Source organism: Chiloscyllium plagiosum, chromosome 28, assembly GCF_004010195.1.
Source record: "Chiloscyllium plagiosum isolate BGI_BamShark_2017 chromosome 28, ASM401019v2, whole genome shotgun sequence".
NCBI classification, from domain to species: domain Eukaryota; kingdom Metazoa; phylum Chordata; class Chondrichthyes; order Orectolobiformes; family Hemiscylliidae; genus Chiloscyllium; species Chiloscyllium plagiosum.
In genome coordinates this window covers 20,195,850-20,213,876 of record NC_057737.1, presented here as the reverse complement: position 1 = coordinate 20,213,876, position 18,027 = coordinate 20,195,850, and the positions used below count along the sequence as shown (strand labels likewise).

The 18,027-nt window shown below is 40.8% G+C and overlaps 1 protein-coding gene across 3 annotated transcripts in view; it reads right to left on the bottom strand.

The window, feature by feature from the left end:
* LOC122564019 (zinc finger and BTB domain-containing protein 11-like) overlaps nucleotides 1-18,027 on the bottom strand; it is a 42,501-nt gene that overhangs the window by 18,046 nt on the left and 6,428 nt on the right. For all 3 annotated transcript variants that reach the window (XM_043718465.1, XM_043718466.1, XM_043718469.1), the window contains exons 4-6: nucleotides 5,107-5,756; nucleotides 3,543-3,719; nucleotides 294-500 (exon numbers count right to left, since the gene is read on the bottom strand). In XM_043718465.1, coding sequence (XP_043574400.1) covers nucleotides 294-500; nucleotides 3,543-3,719; nucleotides 5,107-5,756 — 1,034 coding nt within the window. The remainder of the gene's footprint in view (nucleotides 1-293; nucleotides 501-3,542; nucleotides 3,720-5,106; nucleotides 5,757-18,027) is intronic.

Here is an 18,027-nt window from a genome sequence, read left to right as displayed (position 1 = left end):
GCTCCCAGTGTATCAACAATAAAACTGCAGAATAATTTGAAATGCCACACCAATCACGAAATATTCATTTGTTTTCTGCCTGCCTACTGTAAACAAACAACTCTAATCTCATTAACAAAGCCCTTTGAATCAATCCAGTTTGAATCTAATCTCCTGATTTTGCTTGTTTGAATCTAATCATGTGACATTATCCATCACTTGCTTGGCAGTGACTGATAAAAATCTCTCTTCAGGCAACAGAGATCATGACATAGCTTCATCCAAAAATATAATTTAAAAAGACATAACCATACCATGCATTTGTGTGGTTTGGCCCCAGCATGCTTCAACTCATGCATCTCCAGTTCATAAAGGCTGTGACTCAGTTTTCCACACGTGGTACATATAAGTTTCTGTTGCTTATGCTTCACTGTACCAGAGCTGGACCTACGTCGATCAGGGACATGTCTCTTCAAATGAGTCTTCAATGATGATGTATAAGAAAACTCCTTACCACAGACCTAAAAACAGAATTTTGTGAAAATATAGTTTCAAACTGTTTTCTTTAAAACATTAACATCCTGTTTATGGTCTATTTTGCTAGACACAACAGGAAAATACAATTTCTTATCTCCGCTGTGCTCAAGGGGCAGGCATCAAACAAAAGTAAGATCTTTCTTATACGAAGAGAATGAGAGCTAGGATAAACTTGCTCTAAAATAAGTTAATAAATAACAGAATTAACTATCGCAGAAGATACATAGCCTATATTGTGAAGACACTACTTTACTATCAGCTTAATTCAAATGTTTAATTTGACTTTAAAACATAAATGCTTTTTCAACTTGTGAACCTATTATCTGCTAACATTTAACAATCTATTGAACAAAACATATAACTCCCATGCATTGCTGTGTTAGCCAAGAGATAACATGATTATAAGTGACATTACTTCACGTGGAATGTGGAAGTCTGTGTCAAACTGATGATTTACTCTGAATGTTTTGCTAAATTGTTTGACTAAAGAGGCACATTGATAATGATGTTGTGGTTCTGTTCGCCGAGCTGGGAATTTGTGTTGCAGACGTTTTGTCCCCTGTCTAGGTGACATCCTCAGTGCTTGGGAGCCTCCTGTGAAGCGCTTCTCTGTTGTTTCCTCCGGCATTTATAGTGGTTTGTCTCTGCCACTTCCGGCTGTCAGCTCCAGCTGTCCGCTGCAGTTGCCGGTATATTGGGTCCAGGTCGATGTGTTTGTTGATAGAATCTGTGGATGAGTGCCATGCCTCTAAGAATTCCCTGGCTGTTCTGTGTTTGGCTTGTCCTATAATAGTAGTGTTGTCCCAGTCGAACTCATGTTGCTTGTCATCTGCGTGTGTGGCTACTAAGGATAGCTGGTTGTGTCATTTCATGGATAGTTGGTGTTCATGGATACGGATCGTTAGCTGTCTTCCTGTTTGTCCTATATAGTGTTTTGCGCAGTCCTTGCATGGGATTTTGTACACTACGTTGGTTTTGCTCATACTGGGTATCGGGTCCTTCGTTCTGGTGAGTTGTTGTCTGAGAGTGGCTGTTGGTTTATGTGCTGTTATGAGTCCTAGTGGTCGTAGTAGTCTGGCTGTCAGTTCAGAAATGTTCTGCCGCTTCCGGTTGTCAGTTCCAGCTGTCCACTGCAGTGGTCGGTATGTTGGGTCCAGGTCGATGTGCTTATTGATTGAATCTGTGGATGAGTGCCATGCCTCTAGGAATTCTGAACTGACAGCCAGACTACTGCGACCACTAGGACTCATAACAGCACATAAACCAACAGCCACTCTCAGACAACAACTCACCAGGACAAAGGACCCGATACCCAGCATGAGCAAAACCAATGTAGTGTACAAAATCCCATGCAAGGACTGCACAAAACACTATATAGGACAAACAGGAAGACAGCTAACAATCCGTATCCATGAACACCAACTATCCACGAAACGACACGACCAGCTATCCTTAGTAGCCACACACACAGATGACAAGCAATATGAGTTCGACTGGGACAACACTATTATTATAGGACAAGCCAAACACAGAACAGCCAGGGAATTCTTAGAGGCATGGCACTCATCCACTGATTCTATCAACAAACCAATCGACCTGGACCCAATATACTGACCACTGCAGCGGACAGCTGGAACTGACAACCGGAACTGATAACCGGAAGCAGCAGAGACAAACCACTATAAATGCCGGAGGAAACAACAGAGAAGCGCTTCACAGGAGGCTCCCAAGCACTGAGGATGTCACCTCGACAGGGGACAAAACGTCTGCAACACAAATTCCCAGATTGGCGAACAGAACCACAACAACAAGCACCCGAGCTACAAATCTTCTCACAAACTTTGAATTGATAATGATATATTTTCAATCTTTAGGTAATATTACTAGTAAATGAAAAATTGTGAAAATGTTGATGTATGAGCAGGAATCTTATTAAGAACCACTTGGAAGGATATTCTTCACACTACAATAGGGCAAGATAATTTCAGGTTCAACATTAACACACAAGCGGGTTACATTTTCTACTTGAAGTTGCATCAGCAGGAAATTTGGCCAGCTGAAAATTTCTGTTATTACCGGGGAAACAAACTTGACTCCGACTCCAAGGTCACTATCATAATAAAGGAGAGTTCCCAGTCTCTGCCAGGATGTTATAGGAGTTTGGGCTAGAATCGTGCATCAGCAGGTCCTGAGGGTCTACTGAAGGCAAAACATAAGGACGCAGGTGATGCGCTATCAATCAATAGCTTTTTCAACACTCCTGGTCACAGCCCCAAATTTTCTCCAAATTTTTGTTATCTGAGAACAGCTTCTCATAGACTGTCACTCAAAAATAAAATACTTCTGCAGGATTCAAGTGTCTTCAACAATGTGGTCAGACTGAGTTATTCCAATAGCCACTAATAGCTACGGAAGTGTCAAAATCCTCAAAGAAAAGGATCCTTTATTATAGCAGTAACCCTGGGGCTGGAATCGGGTTTGTTTCCCTGAAAATAGTTTAGGTTTCCACCTGGTCAAATTTTCTGCTGATGCAACTTCCACATTGAGAGTGTAGCGGTTTTGTGTGTTAATATTAAACCTGAAACTGGACACTGGAATTTTAGAACAGAGTACTCACAGCAGCTTGCTAGATGTGTACTGGCCTGGACCATCTCAGTGAGATGGCAGCTCTTAATTCTTTTTCAGCTTTTTAGTTACAAAGCACCAACTAGGTAGGGAGAAATCTCAAGGAAGAACTGTGAACTGTACTAATGTGTTAACATGGTGTGGCAATGTTATGTACAATTCTGAGTGCCCTCTTCACTTGTTTGTTCGTCATACTTGACAGAGGCAATGCTTCTTTGGCTTTTTATACAGCATTGCAGTTCCCATAATAGCAAAACATAGAATATGAAGCTAACATACAAATTTACAGGACATTGAGTCATGCCAGATCACTTGCTCTAGTAATCATTACTCTACAGCTGTGCACAATAGTTTCCTACTAAGAACAGGCTTTAAGGCAAGTAGTCTCGGGGTGGACTTACTGCACATTTGAATTCCTTTGTTTTGCCATGCATTTCCACATGCTTCTGTAGATTCCATGCTGAATGGAATGATTCACCACACTCAGTACAGGCAAAACTGGCAATGTTTTCATCCTTCATTTTGGTGAGTGACTTGAATGCTAAATGCTTCCATCGCTTCAACCGCCTTTGATGAGCCTAATAAAATTACCAAGGCAGATATTAATTTATGATTATTTCTCTCTGTCTTATCAGAGAAATTAAGGTGAGGTTGTCATAGTCCTACTGGCCCATAGCACTGCTCTTTCATGAGAGAGAGATGCTACACTTCAGGCATGGGGAGAGGTAACCTCAGCCAGTGCAGGAATTCAACTTAATGCTGTTGTCATCACTCTGCATTGTAAACTGACAAGAGTTAACCAACCCCCTTCAGAGAGAGAAAAAAAGCACAAAGAATGACATTGAGAAGCTCCGCTCATTGTGAATAAAACAATACTTTAAAAAATTAAAGTGATCACACTGAGAATAGAATGAATAAAACAATAAGGAAAAGGCAATCATCCAACAGTAGCGTGTTCATTTACAATTATAGAAGAATTTATTAGATCTCTTATCATAGAACAACCCAATGCCATAGGAGAAATAACTACATTCTATTTTTGACAGATCAATATTTTTGTGTACACATATAACCTAAACACGTACTGGGTATCCTTATGAAAACTAGGTTTTGACGTTCCAATTAAGATTTAAAATTCCATTATCACATTACTTTTTCTCCCCATTCTATAACACTATTATGCAGATCCTTATGCAGCAGGAAAGCAAAGCTATGCTGTTCAAAGATTTTTTGAGCCTATTCTTCAGTCACTTACAAGTTGAATGAGACCACATTGGGAAAGCCCCAGCTTGAAACGACTGCAGGCTATAGAAGGGATGTAATGTTTATCTTCTAACTTGATTTCTTTGTTTTCCTCATTTATGGGTGGCACGGTGACACAGCAGTTAGCACTGCTGCCTCACAGCGCCAGAGACCCGGGTTCAATTCCCGCCTCAGGCGACTGACTGTGTGGAGTTTGCACGTTCTCCCCGTGTCTGCATGGGTTTCCTCCCACAGTCCAAAGATGTGCAGGTCAGGTGAATTGGCCATGCTAAATTGCCCGTAGTGTTAGGTAAGGCGTAAATGTATGGGTATGGGTGGGTTGCGCTTCGACGGGGCGGTGTGGACTTGTTGGGCCGAAGGGCCTATTTCCACACTGTAAGTAATCTAATCTAAGTAATCTAATCTAATCTAATCTAATATACTGTGAAGAACTGTAATGTTGAAATTTGAGGTTTTTTTTCTATTTTTGTACCTAATCTAGTTTAGTACCTAAAATTTGTAACTAGGTACTTTGTACCTAAGATGGAGCAGTGTGTGGCGACATCGTGTATCGTTGTACTTGAGTACAAGTGACAATAAAACCTAATTCAATTCCAATCAATTTTGATGTTAACGCTTGTTATGATTTCACTTGGCCCTGTAATCCATGTGTTTTAAATGATTCAGAATCAATTACTTTTGATTTAGAGTTAGGACACTCACCTTTTGCTTTACACATTTGAACATTCCTGATCTTTTTAGGCTGTCGGTAATGAAGCTACTCTCGTTGGCTGTGATACAGTCCACTCCAAGTGTTACTTCAACTTCAGGATTTGAAGCTTTGTGGTCACACTGGTTTTCTACATTTGAATTCACATTTTCCTCATCACTCATTGCCACACAATCTACTTCTCTGTCAAATGCTTGCAAAGCATTTCCATTGTCTGAACCTCTCCAGATATATCTTTCCTGATCTTTGTTGACAATGCTTCCTCTTTCATCAACTCTGTGAGATTGATTACCTCCAACTTTGTTGCATTTATCACCTTCTTTGATAGGAGATTCAAAGAGTTGAGACATTAGAGCAGATTCTCTTTTAGAACAGGTCACTTTATTTGCAGCATTGCAGGTCAACAAGTTTATTTGCTTCGATGTACAGGCAGGGGCTTTGCTGGCTGAATTACATGATCTGCCATCATAGCTCTCTTTCTTAATTTCCATTTCCAGCTGAATATGTTGACACAGATTGATAACTTCCTCCATCTTGAGGTGCTCAGCAACACTAATGATGTCATCCAGGTGAAGCATTTCAATTATCAAGCAGGATGTGTAACAGAAATCCAACAAAGGTACAAAACTTGTTTTCGAAAAGCCTGCAACATCAATTTTAAAAAATGCATTCATGGATGAAAATAGTTTGATGATATAATTGCACATTTGAAATATTAGCCAAATTGTAATTGTCTCATTACTGTAGACTTCTTGTTTCTGAATTTTGATAATTCGATAGAAATTGTTCTCATTTCAAGCCCCTGATCATAACCAAATTGACATTTGGATAAACATGATGTGACTGGGCATCGTCAGCATGGATTTACAAGTGAAAAATCATGTTTGACAAACTTGCCAAGTTTGTTTTGAGGATCATAAACAAACCCATTTTTTCCCCACTCAACACACATATTAGAATTAGAATTAGAATCCCTACAGCGTGGAGAAACAGGCACTTCTGCCCAACAAGTCCACACCAACCCACAAAGAGTAACCCACCCAGACCCATTCCCCTACCTGTTATTTACACCTGACTAATGCATCTAACCTACACATGTCTGAACATTATGAAAAATTTAGCATGGCCAATTCACCTAACTTACACATCTTTAGATTGTGGGAGGAAACCGGAGCACCTGGAGGAAACCCACGCAGAAATGGGGAGAATGTGCAAACTCCACTCAGACAGTCGCCCGAGGCCAGAATTGAACCTGGATCCCTGGTGCTGTGAGGCAGCAGTGCTAACCACTGAGCCACCGTGCTGTCCCTGTATAAGGGAACCCTGTTTTATTTCCCCTCTCTAACACAGAACTGAAGCTGTTTGTGGAAACCAAAATATTGATCCTACTAATTCAAAGCTAAACAAAGAAAAGAAACTGACAACTAGAATTGTGGCTTTCAACCAGGCAACTAGCAACTGAAATTCCCATTGTACTAACAAAATAAAGTGAATGTTTACAACACTGCAAAAGTAACTGTTACAAAAAGAGCAGGTAGTGTGACAACCCCATGACAAACAGCATCAATGGAGGAAAAGACAGGGCGAGTACTCTGTGGTAAGCAGACATCACCAAGAAAAGGGACGAGGTGAGGACCCCATGACAGGCAGGGAGCGTCAACAAGAGGACAGAGTGAGGTGAGAGTCTGTTTTAATAGTAGGGTTTATATTGTTATGGAGCAGGCCAGAACCCTCAAATCATTTCAAGAAAGTAGCTCAAACACTAACTTTGCTCGTTGTTTGTAAAGTGGATATTCCAGGAGAGAATCAGCTGGTCAAACCACTTTGTTTTAAGCAAAACAGAACTTATTTACAAGGTCACTGAATGAAACACAAACAACAGAAAACAGAATACCGAATAACTTGACCTCTCTGAAAATCCAACAGATCATGCTATTCCAAATATTTGCAACAATCCTCATAAACAGCCCTGGCCACAAAAGATAAAATCAAACACAAGTTCTTACAGGATAGAAGTCAGAGAGAGAGAGTACCAACCTGGACCTGCTTCTGTGGATCCAGCTGCCCTTTTCCCATGCTACTGTTAAAAACCAAACCAGGATAAAACTGAGTGGGGAAAAATGGCCATTCCCCTTTCATTGTAGAAGTATTTTTATTTTAAGTTGAAAGCCTGCTGCCTGAGGCAGCATCTGTTAGCTACTATCTATTTGGCCGTAAAACTGTTCACCTCCAGACTTTTCAGAGTCTTTGTTGTTTACAACCTCTGAAAAAACTAAGGACAGTATAACCTTGTTAAATAAGTAGCTTTGTCACACCTCGACCCCTTTAAAAAAATGAGGCATCAATATCCAAAGATGACTTCATTTTAAAACCCCTTAAAAGAGTTTGTTAGTACTCTAAAACACACAAATTCATTACACTGACTTTAAATGTGCAATGTACACAACTACATTCTGTTTCAGCCTGCCAACACATGCCTCTGTTTCTCATTCGAGTCTCAACAAGGCATCGCAATCACATTTTCTAGTCGTGCCACAAGCATAACTTTCAAACTGCATGGCTGTATAAACAAGCTCCATCTAAACAGTCTGGCATTTTTGTCCTTCAATTTCTCCACAAATTCAATGGGTTATGATCAGTGTATATGATTGTCTCAGATGTGTAACTGGTAATATAAACACTGAAATGTTGTAATGCCAAAACCAAGCTCAAAGTCTCCTTCTCAACTGTTGAATATTTCTGCTGATGAATGTTCAGCTTCCTGGAGAAATACCCCAATAGGTCTTTCTATCTTCTCATTGTCTTCTTGCAAGAACACACCACCAACGCCCACATCTTTTGCATTGATAGACAATTTGAATGGCTTTGCGTAACTAGGTGTGGCTAATATTGGGGCTGTGGTTACATAGCCTTGAGGCTGTCAAGTGCCTTCCGACAGTCCGCTGTCCACTGAAACTTCTTGCCTTTCTTTAGCAATACAGTGATGGAGCAGCCACACTGTTAAAATTTGGTACAAATTTTCAATAAAATCCACTCAATCCCAGGAACCATAGTACTGCATTTTTGTCAATGGTATGGGAAACTCCCCAGTTACCCTTACTTTTGCATCCCATGGGGCCATTTGTCCCTGTCCAATTACATGGTCTAAGAGGGTGACTTGGGCTTTGGCAAATTCATTTTTAGCCAGTTTAACACCAAATCTGCCTTCCGAAGTCGATCAAACAAGTCTGATAAATATTCCTTCCATACCTGACTAAAAATCATCAGGTCATCGATATATACAACACAGTTGGGTAACCCAGCAATGACCTTATTGGTTAGTCTCTGAAATGTGGCTGGTTCGTTTTTCAGACCAAATGGCATGACTTTAAACTGATACAGTCCATTCGGTGTTAAGAAAGCTGAAATTGCCTTTGCTCTTTCTGACAAGGTACCCGTCAATATCCTCTGAATAAGTCCAACTTAGAAATATAAATTACTTGTACGACCTTTTCAACACAGTCTTCCAAACGCTGAATTGGCTACACTTCAGTCTTTGGAACTACATTGACTTTGCGATGGTACCCAACAGTTATGAGTGGACTATCTGGTTTTGGCACCATTACTACGGGTGAGCTCCAGTCACTGTAACTCACTTCGATTATGTCGTTTTGGAGCATGTATTCAATCTCCTTTTGAACTTGTGCCAACCTTAGAGGGTTATGCCTGTAAGGAAGTTGCTTAATTGGAACATCATCTCCTATATCTACATCATGCATAATTAGATTAGTACTTCCTAGCTTATTTCCACTTATCTGCATTTGTGATAGTAATAATTATTTCAGGTCATTTTGATTTTCCTCTGAAAGGTAACTCAATAATTTATCCCAATTTTTGACAACTTTCTCATTACCCAATTTTAAGAACGTCCAATTCAGAATCCTCTGAACTTGGTTTTTCCCTCTGTATTGTAATCAATAACACATTCTCATCTTGCTTTTCTTCCCTGTCAAAATACCTTGGGAGCATACTCACATGACACACTGCGAGATTTCTTTTTGTCTGGAGTCCCTATCAAGTAGTTCACCTCACTCAATTTCCTTTTGACTTGATAAGGTCCACTTAACCTTGTTTTTAAAGGTTCACCTATAACTGGAAGTGACACTAATACCTTAACCCCTATAGCAAAATTGTGAACTTTAGATTTCTTGTCCTTTTTCATTGAAAGCTCTGATACTTTTAAATGCTGTCTAGCCAACTCCCCAGCTCTATTTAATCGTTCCCTAAAATTTGACACTGAATTCTGACTTACCATTTTCTCCTTAATCCATTTAACGGTCCTCTCACTTCATGCCCAAAAACAAATTCAAATGGACTGAATTTGGTTGATTTATTTGGTGCATCTCTGATCGCAAAAAGCACATATCGAATTTCCTTATCCCAATCATCTGTATAGTCTTGACCATAAGCCCTCAACACGGCGGCACAGTGGCACAGCTGGGCAGCACGATGGCACAGTGGTTAGCACTGTTGCCTCACAGCGCCAGAGACCCAGGTTCAATTCCCGCCTCAGGCGACTCGCTGTGTGGAGTTTGCACATTCTCCCCGTGTCTACGTGGGATTCCTCCAGGTGCTCCGGTTTCCTCCCACAATTGGCCATGCTAAATTGCCCATAGTGTTAGGTGTAGGGGAATGGGTCTGGGTGGGTTATGCTCCGGCGGGTCGGTGTGGACTTGTTGGGCCGAAGGGCCTGTTTCCACACTGTAAGTAATCTAAATCTAATCATCATCTTTAATGTCGTATTCCACCTTTCTAGCTCCCTGCATTTCTGGATGGAACTCAATAGATTTGAATTTTTTATTCCTAAGCTGTCCATAACTTCTTTGAAAAATTTTGATGTGAAGTTTGACCCTTGATCTGATTGTATCTTTGTCAGTAGTCCGTATTGAATGAAAAGTTTGAGTAATTCCTCCAGAATCCTTTTAGCAGTGATACTGTGTATCGGAACGGCCTCTGGAAATCTAGTCAACTAATCCATTAATGTAAGAACTCTTGCAAAACGTTTCTAAAATGCAAGAATAGGTATTAAAGGTGCAGGTTTTATTACTACTTGTGGTTTTCCAATTACCTGACATGTATGATACATCTGTCAAAATTCAATTATATCCTTGTGCAGTCCAGGCCAGTAAAAATGCTTTTGTATTTTAGCCTGAGTTTTTCTCACTCCTAAATGACCCCCAAGTGGTAGCTTGTGCACCACTCACAACACCTCCTTTCTATATCCCACTGGCAATACGATTTGATGAACTTCTGCACATTTCTCATCAGCCTGAATATGTGATGGTCTCCATTTCCTCATTAAGACATTATTTTTAAGGTAATAACATTCAGAGATACATTCAGATTCATTTTCTGTGTATGCCTTTTGATATAATTGGTTTAAGTTTTCATCTTTCTGCATTATCTTAGTTAATTTATCGGAGTTAAAGATGTCTTCACTGTCATCCATCTGCACCTGGTTTGTGCCAACCATCTGATCAAACAGGATCTCTGCTAATTCCATTTCAACTTTCTTATCTGGACTCTTTGGTCTCTCCTGTTTCAACTGGTGACTTTGTGACCTCATTACCAGTCAGGTGTCTTGCAATAGTTCAGTTGCCTGAGTTTCCACTGGCTTTTCAACCACAGTAGGCAGCACACCTACTGGTGAATCAGCAATATCATCAGCAAAGAAAAATTGTATTCCTGGAGCTGAGAGTTTGTCCAGTACTCCTACCACTCTTCACTGGACATTCTAACCTCACTTTACATAATTGAGCACTTCTTGTCTCACCGTGAATTCCCATTACTAGTACCTTTTCTGGCAATAGTCCTTCAGAAGGACATATCTCGTCAACTTTCAGCACCACTGATTTAAAGGATCCTGTGTCTCTTAATATTGCAACCGCTTAACCTGCTGCTCCTGGACTTTGCGAGTAAACTTTACCTTTGCAAGTATATGGTTTAAGAAGATCTGGCACTTCCTCCTTAACCAACTTCTGACCAGCTTGTACAATCTGATGCAGCATGCACATTCTGATGCTTTCTGTTACCACTCCAACAAAGTTCACTGGCTTCTCCTGTTTTCCTACACCTGGCTTCCCAGTGCTTCTCCTAACCCACCAACACTGTGATTTCATGTGACCTACTTTATTGCAGCGAAAACACCGGAGCTCTTTAACTTCTCCATCCCCTTCAAGGTTGTCCTTTTTACCCTCTGGTAAGTTATCCTTATGATCTTCACCGAGATTTACCTTTCCCTTTCCATGTGAGGATTTCTCTCTTCCCTAATTTCTACCCCTCACGGATTGAAATTGATTCTGGAAGCCAAACTTTGCTTTATGGACCAACTAATAATCATCAGACATTTCAGCTGCTCATCTTGCCATTTAAACTCTGTGCTCTTCCACATGAGATCTCCCTACTTCAGAATGTAATTTTTCGAACTCCTGTCTAAGTGCTAATTTCTGAAGTTCAAACTCCCTCTCTTTCATCCGTTCCTCTCTCTCTTTTTCTCTCTCTTCTCTCTCTCTTCCCTTTTCTCTCTCATCTGCTTTTAAATGTAATTCTTTGTCTTTTCCTTCTAACTCAAGCTGCTTCGTTTTCAATTGAATTTTAGCCATCTCTAAAAATTCTGATGACGTTTCTGGTATATTTAAATGCTGTGCTACTGCTGCAATTATCTCTCCTTTCCTCACAGCAGGGAACAGCTTCATCTCCAGCCTGTCTGCTACTTCCAGCAGCTTGGCCATAATCATCTTTAGTTAAACTCCCAAGGTCACTTCTTCCACCCCCAGAAAGCTATTGGTGACTAAAACAGCCATTGCTATCCATTGCTATCTGTTGAAACCATTCGAATTCAACACCCAGCACAAAAGACACTAACACCTACCACTCACTGCCATTGAGTCTAACAACTCTAATTCCAATTTGGAGTTACAGATCAAATCCCGCTGAGAGCCCTCAATCTGTTATGTACCAGGCCAAACCACTCAAAACATTTCAAGAAGGTAGCCCAGACATTCACTTTGCTAGTTGTTTTAAGCAAGTGTAAAGTCGATATTCCAAGAGAGAATCTGCAGGTCAAACCACTTTGTTTTAAACAAAACAGAATTTATTTACAAGATTACTGAATGAAACAAAAATAACAGAAAACAGAATACCGAATAACTTAACCTTTCCGAAAACCCAACAAATCATCCCAACTTAATGATGCGGTTCCAAATATTTGCAACAATCCCCATAAACACCCCTGCACAAAAGGTAAAATCAAAGACAAGTTCTTACAGGATAGAAGTGAGAGAGACAGTACCATCCGAGACATGCTTTTGTGGGTCCAGCAGCCTTTTTTCCACACTACTGCTAAAAACAAACCAAACTAGAGAAAAGCCGAGCTGGGAGAATGGGCCACTCCCTTTTCATTGTACAAGTGTTTTTTTTTAAACTTGAAAGACTTCTGCCTGAGACAAGTCTCTGTTAGCTATTATTAAATTGGCCCTAAAACCCTTCACCTCCAGACTTTTCGGAGTCTGTGTCATTTACGACCTCTCTGATTAAAAATAAAACAAGGACAGCATAACCTTGTTAAAGGAGCGGCTTTGTCACAATATTTACTCTTCGACTTCAGCTGGAGGTCAAAAGATGAATCGTGTCCAAGAGACACCACATACAAATCCCCTGATAGTGGTGGAAATATCATAGCCTCTTCCTAATGGCCACCCTTTGGTGTAGCTGCATCAAGCTGTATGTAGGCCCTCAATGCCGAAACACCATGTCTGAGATTCTGATATTTCCCGGTGCTGCAAAGGATGGGTCTGCCAAGTTGCTGCAGAACGCTGCCAAGTAGTTGGACCGTACTATTCAACATGTCCCTAGTAGGAAAGTTTGTACAGAAAAACACGTCTGACCACTTGTTTATTAAAGGAGGACCAAGAAACTGATGAGGAATAAAAAAATAGAATATGAATGCAATTTAGCAATCAAAAACACAAAATGAACTGCAAAACCTTCCAGAGGTAATTACGTAAAAAGGAAAAGTTTAGCTACGAAGAATGTAGGTCCATTAAAAACACAGTCAGACGAATTTACAATGGGGAATACAGAAATGACAGAAGCTAATCAATTAATCTTGTCTGTATTCACTGAGGAAAATACAAGAAATCTCCCAGAATTATAGATACAAGTGACTAGGGCAAATGAGGAGTTGAAAGACATCAATATTTCTAAGAAGGTTGTACTGGAGAAATTAACAGGGCTAAAAGTGGGCAATTTCCTTGGACCTGATGGTCTCTATTCCAGACTGGTGAATGAGATAGCTATATTTACTCAATACATTGGTTATCATCTTGCAAAATTTTATAGATTCTTAAATGACCCCTGCAGGTTGGAAGTTTGCACGTCACTCCACTATCTCTCCACCCTTCAGGCTCTCTGCCTGTATTCCTGATGAAGGGCTTTTGCCCGAAACGTCGATTTTACTGCTCCTCGGATGTTGCCTGAACTGCTGTGCTTTTCCAGCACCACTCTAATCTAGACTCTGGTTTCCAGCATCTGCAGTCATTGTTTTTACCTATTTAAGAAAGGGGCAAAACTGGGAGCTATAAACCAGTCAACTTTACCTCAATAATAAGGAAATTGCCAGAATCAATCATAAAATGCATGATAAATGGATACTTGGACAAAAATTATCTGACTGGCCATAGTCAGCGTAGATTTTTGAATGGAAAGTCATGTTTGTTAAACAAACTTGGAGCTTTTTGAAAACTTAAGTATCAAAATTAATCAAAAAGAGTCAATGGATGCGGAATATTTGGATTTTCAGAATGTTTTTTGCAAGGTCCCCCACAGGAAGTTGGTTAGCAAAATTAAAGTAGAGAAAGTAATATTCTGGCATGCATTAGGGATTGGCTAATGGGCAGAAAACAGTCAGTAGGAATAAATGGGTCATTCTCTCATTAGCTGACAAATGGGATACCTCAAGAATCAGTACTTGGACCCCAGCTGTTCACAATATTTGTCAATAATTTTTAGTGGGAACCATATGTAATATTTCTAAATTTGCAGGTGATACACAGCTAAGCAGGAATGTACATTGTATGTTGTATACTCAGCAGCTGGAATATAACATAGATAAAAGTTGTTCCTGTTGGTTAGAAGAACAGGTCATAGTCATGTAGTCATAGAGACGTACAGCACAGAAACAGACCCTCTCGTCCAACTTGTCCATGCCAACCAGATATCCTAACCTAATCCAGCCTATTCATATATCCAATCAGATGCCTTTCAAATGTTGAAATTGTACCAGCCTCCACCACTTCCCCTGGCAGCTTATTCCATAAACGTACCACTCTGTGTGAAAAAGTTGCCCCTTAGGATTCTTTTATGTCTTCCCCTCTTAACGTAAACCTATGTCCTCTAGTTCTGGACTCCCCACCCCAGGGAAAAGACCTTGTCTATTTACCCTATTCATTCCTCTCACGATTTTATAAACCTCTATAAGGTCACCCGTCAGCCTCCAACGCTCCAGGGAAAATAGCCCCAGTCTAGCCAGCCCCTCCCTGTAGCTCAAATCCTCCAACCTTGGCAACATCCTTGTAAATCTTTTCTGAACCCATTCACATTTCACAACATCCTTCCAATGGGATGGAGACCAGAATTGCACACAAATTCCAACAGTGGCCTAACCAATGTCCTGTACAGCTGCAACATGACCTCCCAACTACTATACTCAATGCTCTGACCAATAAAGGAAAGCATACCAAATGTCTTCTTCACTATCCTTTCTACCTGTGACTCCACTTTCAAGGAACTATGAATCTGCATTCAAAGGTCTCTTTGTTCAGCAACACTCCCCAGGACCTTACCATTAAGTGTATAAATTGTGCTCTGATTTGCCTTTCCAAAATGCAATACTTCACGTTTATCTAAATTAAACTCCATCTGTCACTCCTCAGCCAATTAGCCCATCTGATCAAGATCCCATTGTACTCTGAGGTAACCTTCTTCGCTGTCCATTACACCTCCAATTTTGGTGTCACCTGCAAACCCACTAACTATTGCTCCTATGTTCACATCTAAATCATTTATATTCAGAGGAACCTCAATTATCCGAATACTAATTATCCAAATATCGGATTATCCGAAGGAGATCTTGAGGTCCTGATAGAAACATTAAATGAAAGAACTGTTTCAACCCTGATCGCATCTTTTGTTTACACTGATTAAAAACAATCTCTGCTAAGAACAGTCCTGAACATAGATGAGAACCTGGGCACCGTTTCCAAATGAGTGACCTCCCCCCTTCTCTCTCTCTCCCCCCACACTTTCCCTGGTGTTCTACACACAGGTGTACCCTAAACCCCCTTTCCCCAGATATTCTCTCTAACATTGCCTCGTACAGGGCAGAGGTGGAACTTATCAAAAAGTTGCAGTTAAAAGTGGGGGGGGGGGGAATGTTTTTGAATACTTACCCCAAAAAGGCAGCAGCAGTCTTACTGTTGGTGTCCAGTCTGGCTGCCCCAGAGGGAGAGGGAGGCGGCCAGGGGCGGGGACAGGGGTCGGACGGCAGGTGGGACGGATGGGGGCGGGGGCTGTGCTGGTCAGGGTTGGGGTGTGGGCAGGGCATGGTGTTGGGGACAGTGTTAGGGGGGTGGTGTTGAGGGGCAGGCGAGGGGCAGTGTTAGACAGGGTTTTGGGGGAGAGGCCTTGCACGCGGTGTGCTGCAGTCTCCTGAACAGGGAGCAGACTCAATAGAAAACTCCCGAGCCCCAGAGGAAAGGTATTGAATCGATTAACTGAATAATCAATTATCCAAACGAAATAGTGCCCGCCCATCTTGTTCAGATAATTGAGATTCCTCTGTAAATGACAAAAGGGCATGGGCTTGTGGCAAGGTTCCTCATGGTAGACTTGTTAGCAAGATTAAATCTCATGGAATACAGGGAGAACTAGCCATTTAGATACAGAACTGGCTTGAAGGTAAAAGACAGAGGTGGTGGAGGATTGCTTTTCAGACTGGAGGCCTTTGACCAGTGGTGTGCCACAAGGATCTGTGCAGAGTCCACTGCTTTTCATCACTTATATAAATGATTTGGATGTGAACATAGGAGGTACAGTTAGTAATTTTGTGTGCAGAGTATTTCTCAAATAGTTTGAGGTTGAAAAGTATAGCAGTGCAAGGGGATTTGGATGTCCTTGTCATTAAGTCACTGAAAAACAGCATGCAGGTACAGCAAGCCTCTGGAAGGCTAAGGAAATGTTAGCTTTTGTCACAAGAGGATTCAAGCACAGAGTGGTGGAGTCTTGCTTCAACTGTGTAAGACCTTAGTTATACTGCACCTGGAGCACTGTGTGCAGTTTTGGTGCCCATATTTCAGGAAATACATTATTTGAAAGGCAGGAGTGCAACAAAGGTCCACTAGATTTGTTCCCAGAATGGCAGAACCACCTTATCAAGAAAGATTGGGCAAACTGGGCTGTATTCACTAGATTCTGGATCAGTGGTGCTGGAAGAGCACAGCAGTTCAGGCAGCATCCAAGGAGCAGCGAAATCGACGTTTCGGGCAAAAGCCCTTCATCAGGATTTTCGAAGCCTGAGGCAATTATATTGAAACCCACAATATACATAAAGGGATAGACAGTGTAGATGAGGAATCTAGAACCAGGGGCATAATTTAAAAATAAGGTGGATGTCATTTTGGATCGAGCTGAAGAGAAATTATTTTACTGAGAGGTTTGTGAATCTTTGCAATTCTCTATCCCACAGTGCTATGGATGCTCAATCTTTTGAGTACATTAAAAGCTGTGGTAAATACTTTTTGATTATCGGTGCAAACTGCATAACCTCACATTTTCTTAGATTATATTCTATTTACCAAGTTTCTGCCTGTCTATATCTCTCTATTGCTGAAAATGTGTTGCTGGAAAAGCGCAGCAGGTCAAGCAGCATCCAAGGAGCAGGAGAATTGACGTTTCAGGCATGAGCCTGAAGGATTCCTGAAGAAGGGCTCATGCCCGAAACGTCGATTCTCCTGCTCCTTGGATGCTGCCTGACCTGCTGCGCTTTTCCAGCAACACATTTTCAGCTCTGATCTCCAGCATCTGCAGTCCTCACTTTCTCCTATGTCTCTCTATTAACTGTTTGTCATTCTTACTACTTGCGTCTCCAATTATTTTAGCATATTCACTTCCTCATCTAAGTCATTAATATATATTGTAAATAATTGTGACCCTAGAACTGATCCTGTGGTATTCCAATAGTTGCAGGCTGCCTTCCTAGGAAATGCTCCCTCTCTCTTATCCTAACTCTCCATTTTTTATTAGTTAGCCAATCCTCCATACACACTAATATGCTCCACCCAACACCATGGACTCTTATCTCATGAAGTTGCTTTATGTATGGTGCCTTATTGAACACCTTTTGGAAATCCAAATATATGTAAATGTAAATACAAATACATATCCAATAAGTTATTGTTTTCCCCTTTATTTATCCTGCTGGTTACCACCAAAAATTAAATCTATTAGATTTGTCAGGCATGATTTCCCCTTCATAAAGCCATGCAGACTCTACTTGGTTATATTATGTATTTCTAAAAGTTCAGCTATTACATTAATTTCCCAATGACAGATATCAAGTTAACTGATCTGCATTTTAGCTCCCACCCTTTGTTATATTGGCAGTTTTCCAATCCTGTACCATTTTTCCAGAAACTAAGGATTCTTGGAAGATTACTACCGGAGTATCCACTGTAATTACTTTCTTTAAGTTCCTCGGATACAAAACTTTAGGTTCAGGCCCTTAAAGCCATTTGTTTCCAGAGTATTTTTATCTAGTGATGGTTATTGTACTGTTTAGCCTTTGGATATTTTGTATCTTTTGAAATGTTACCATGAAG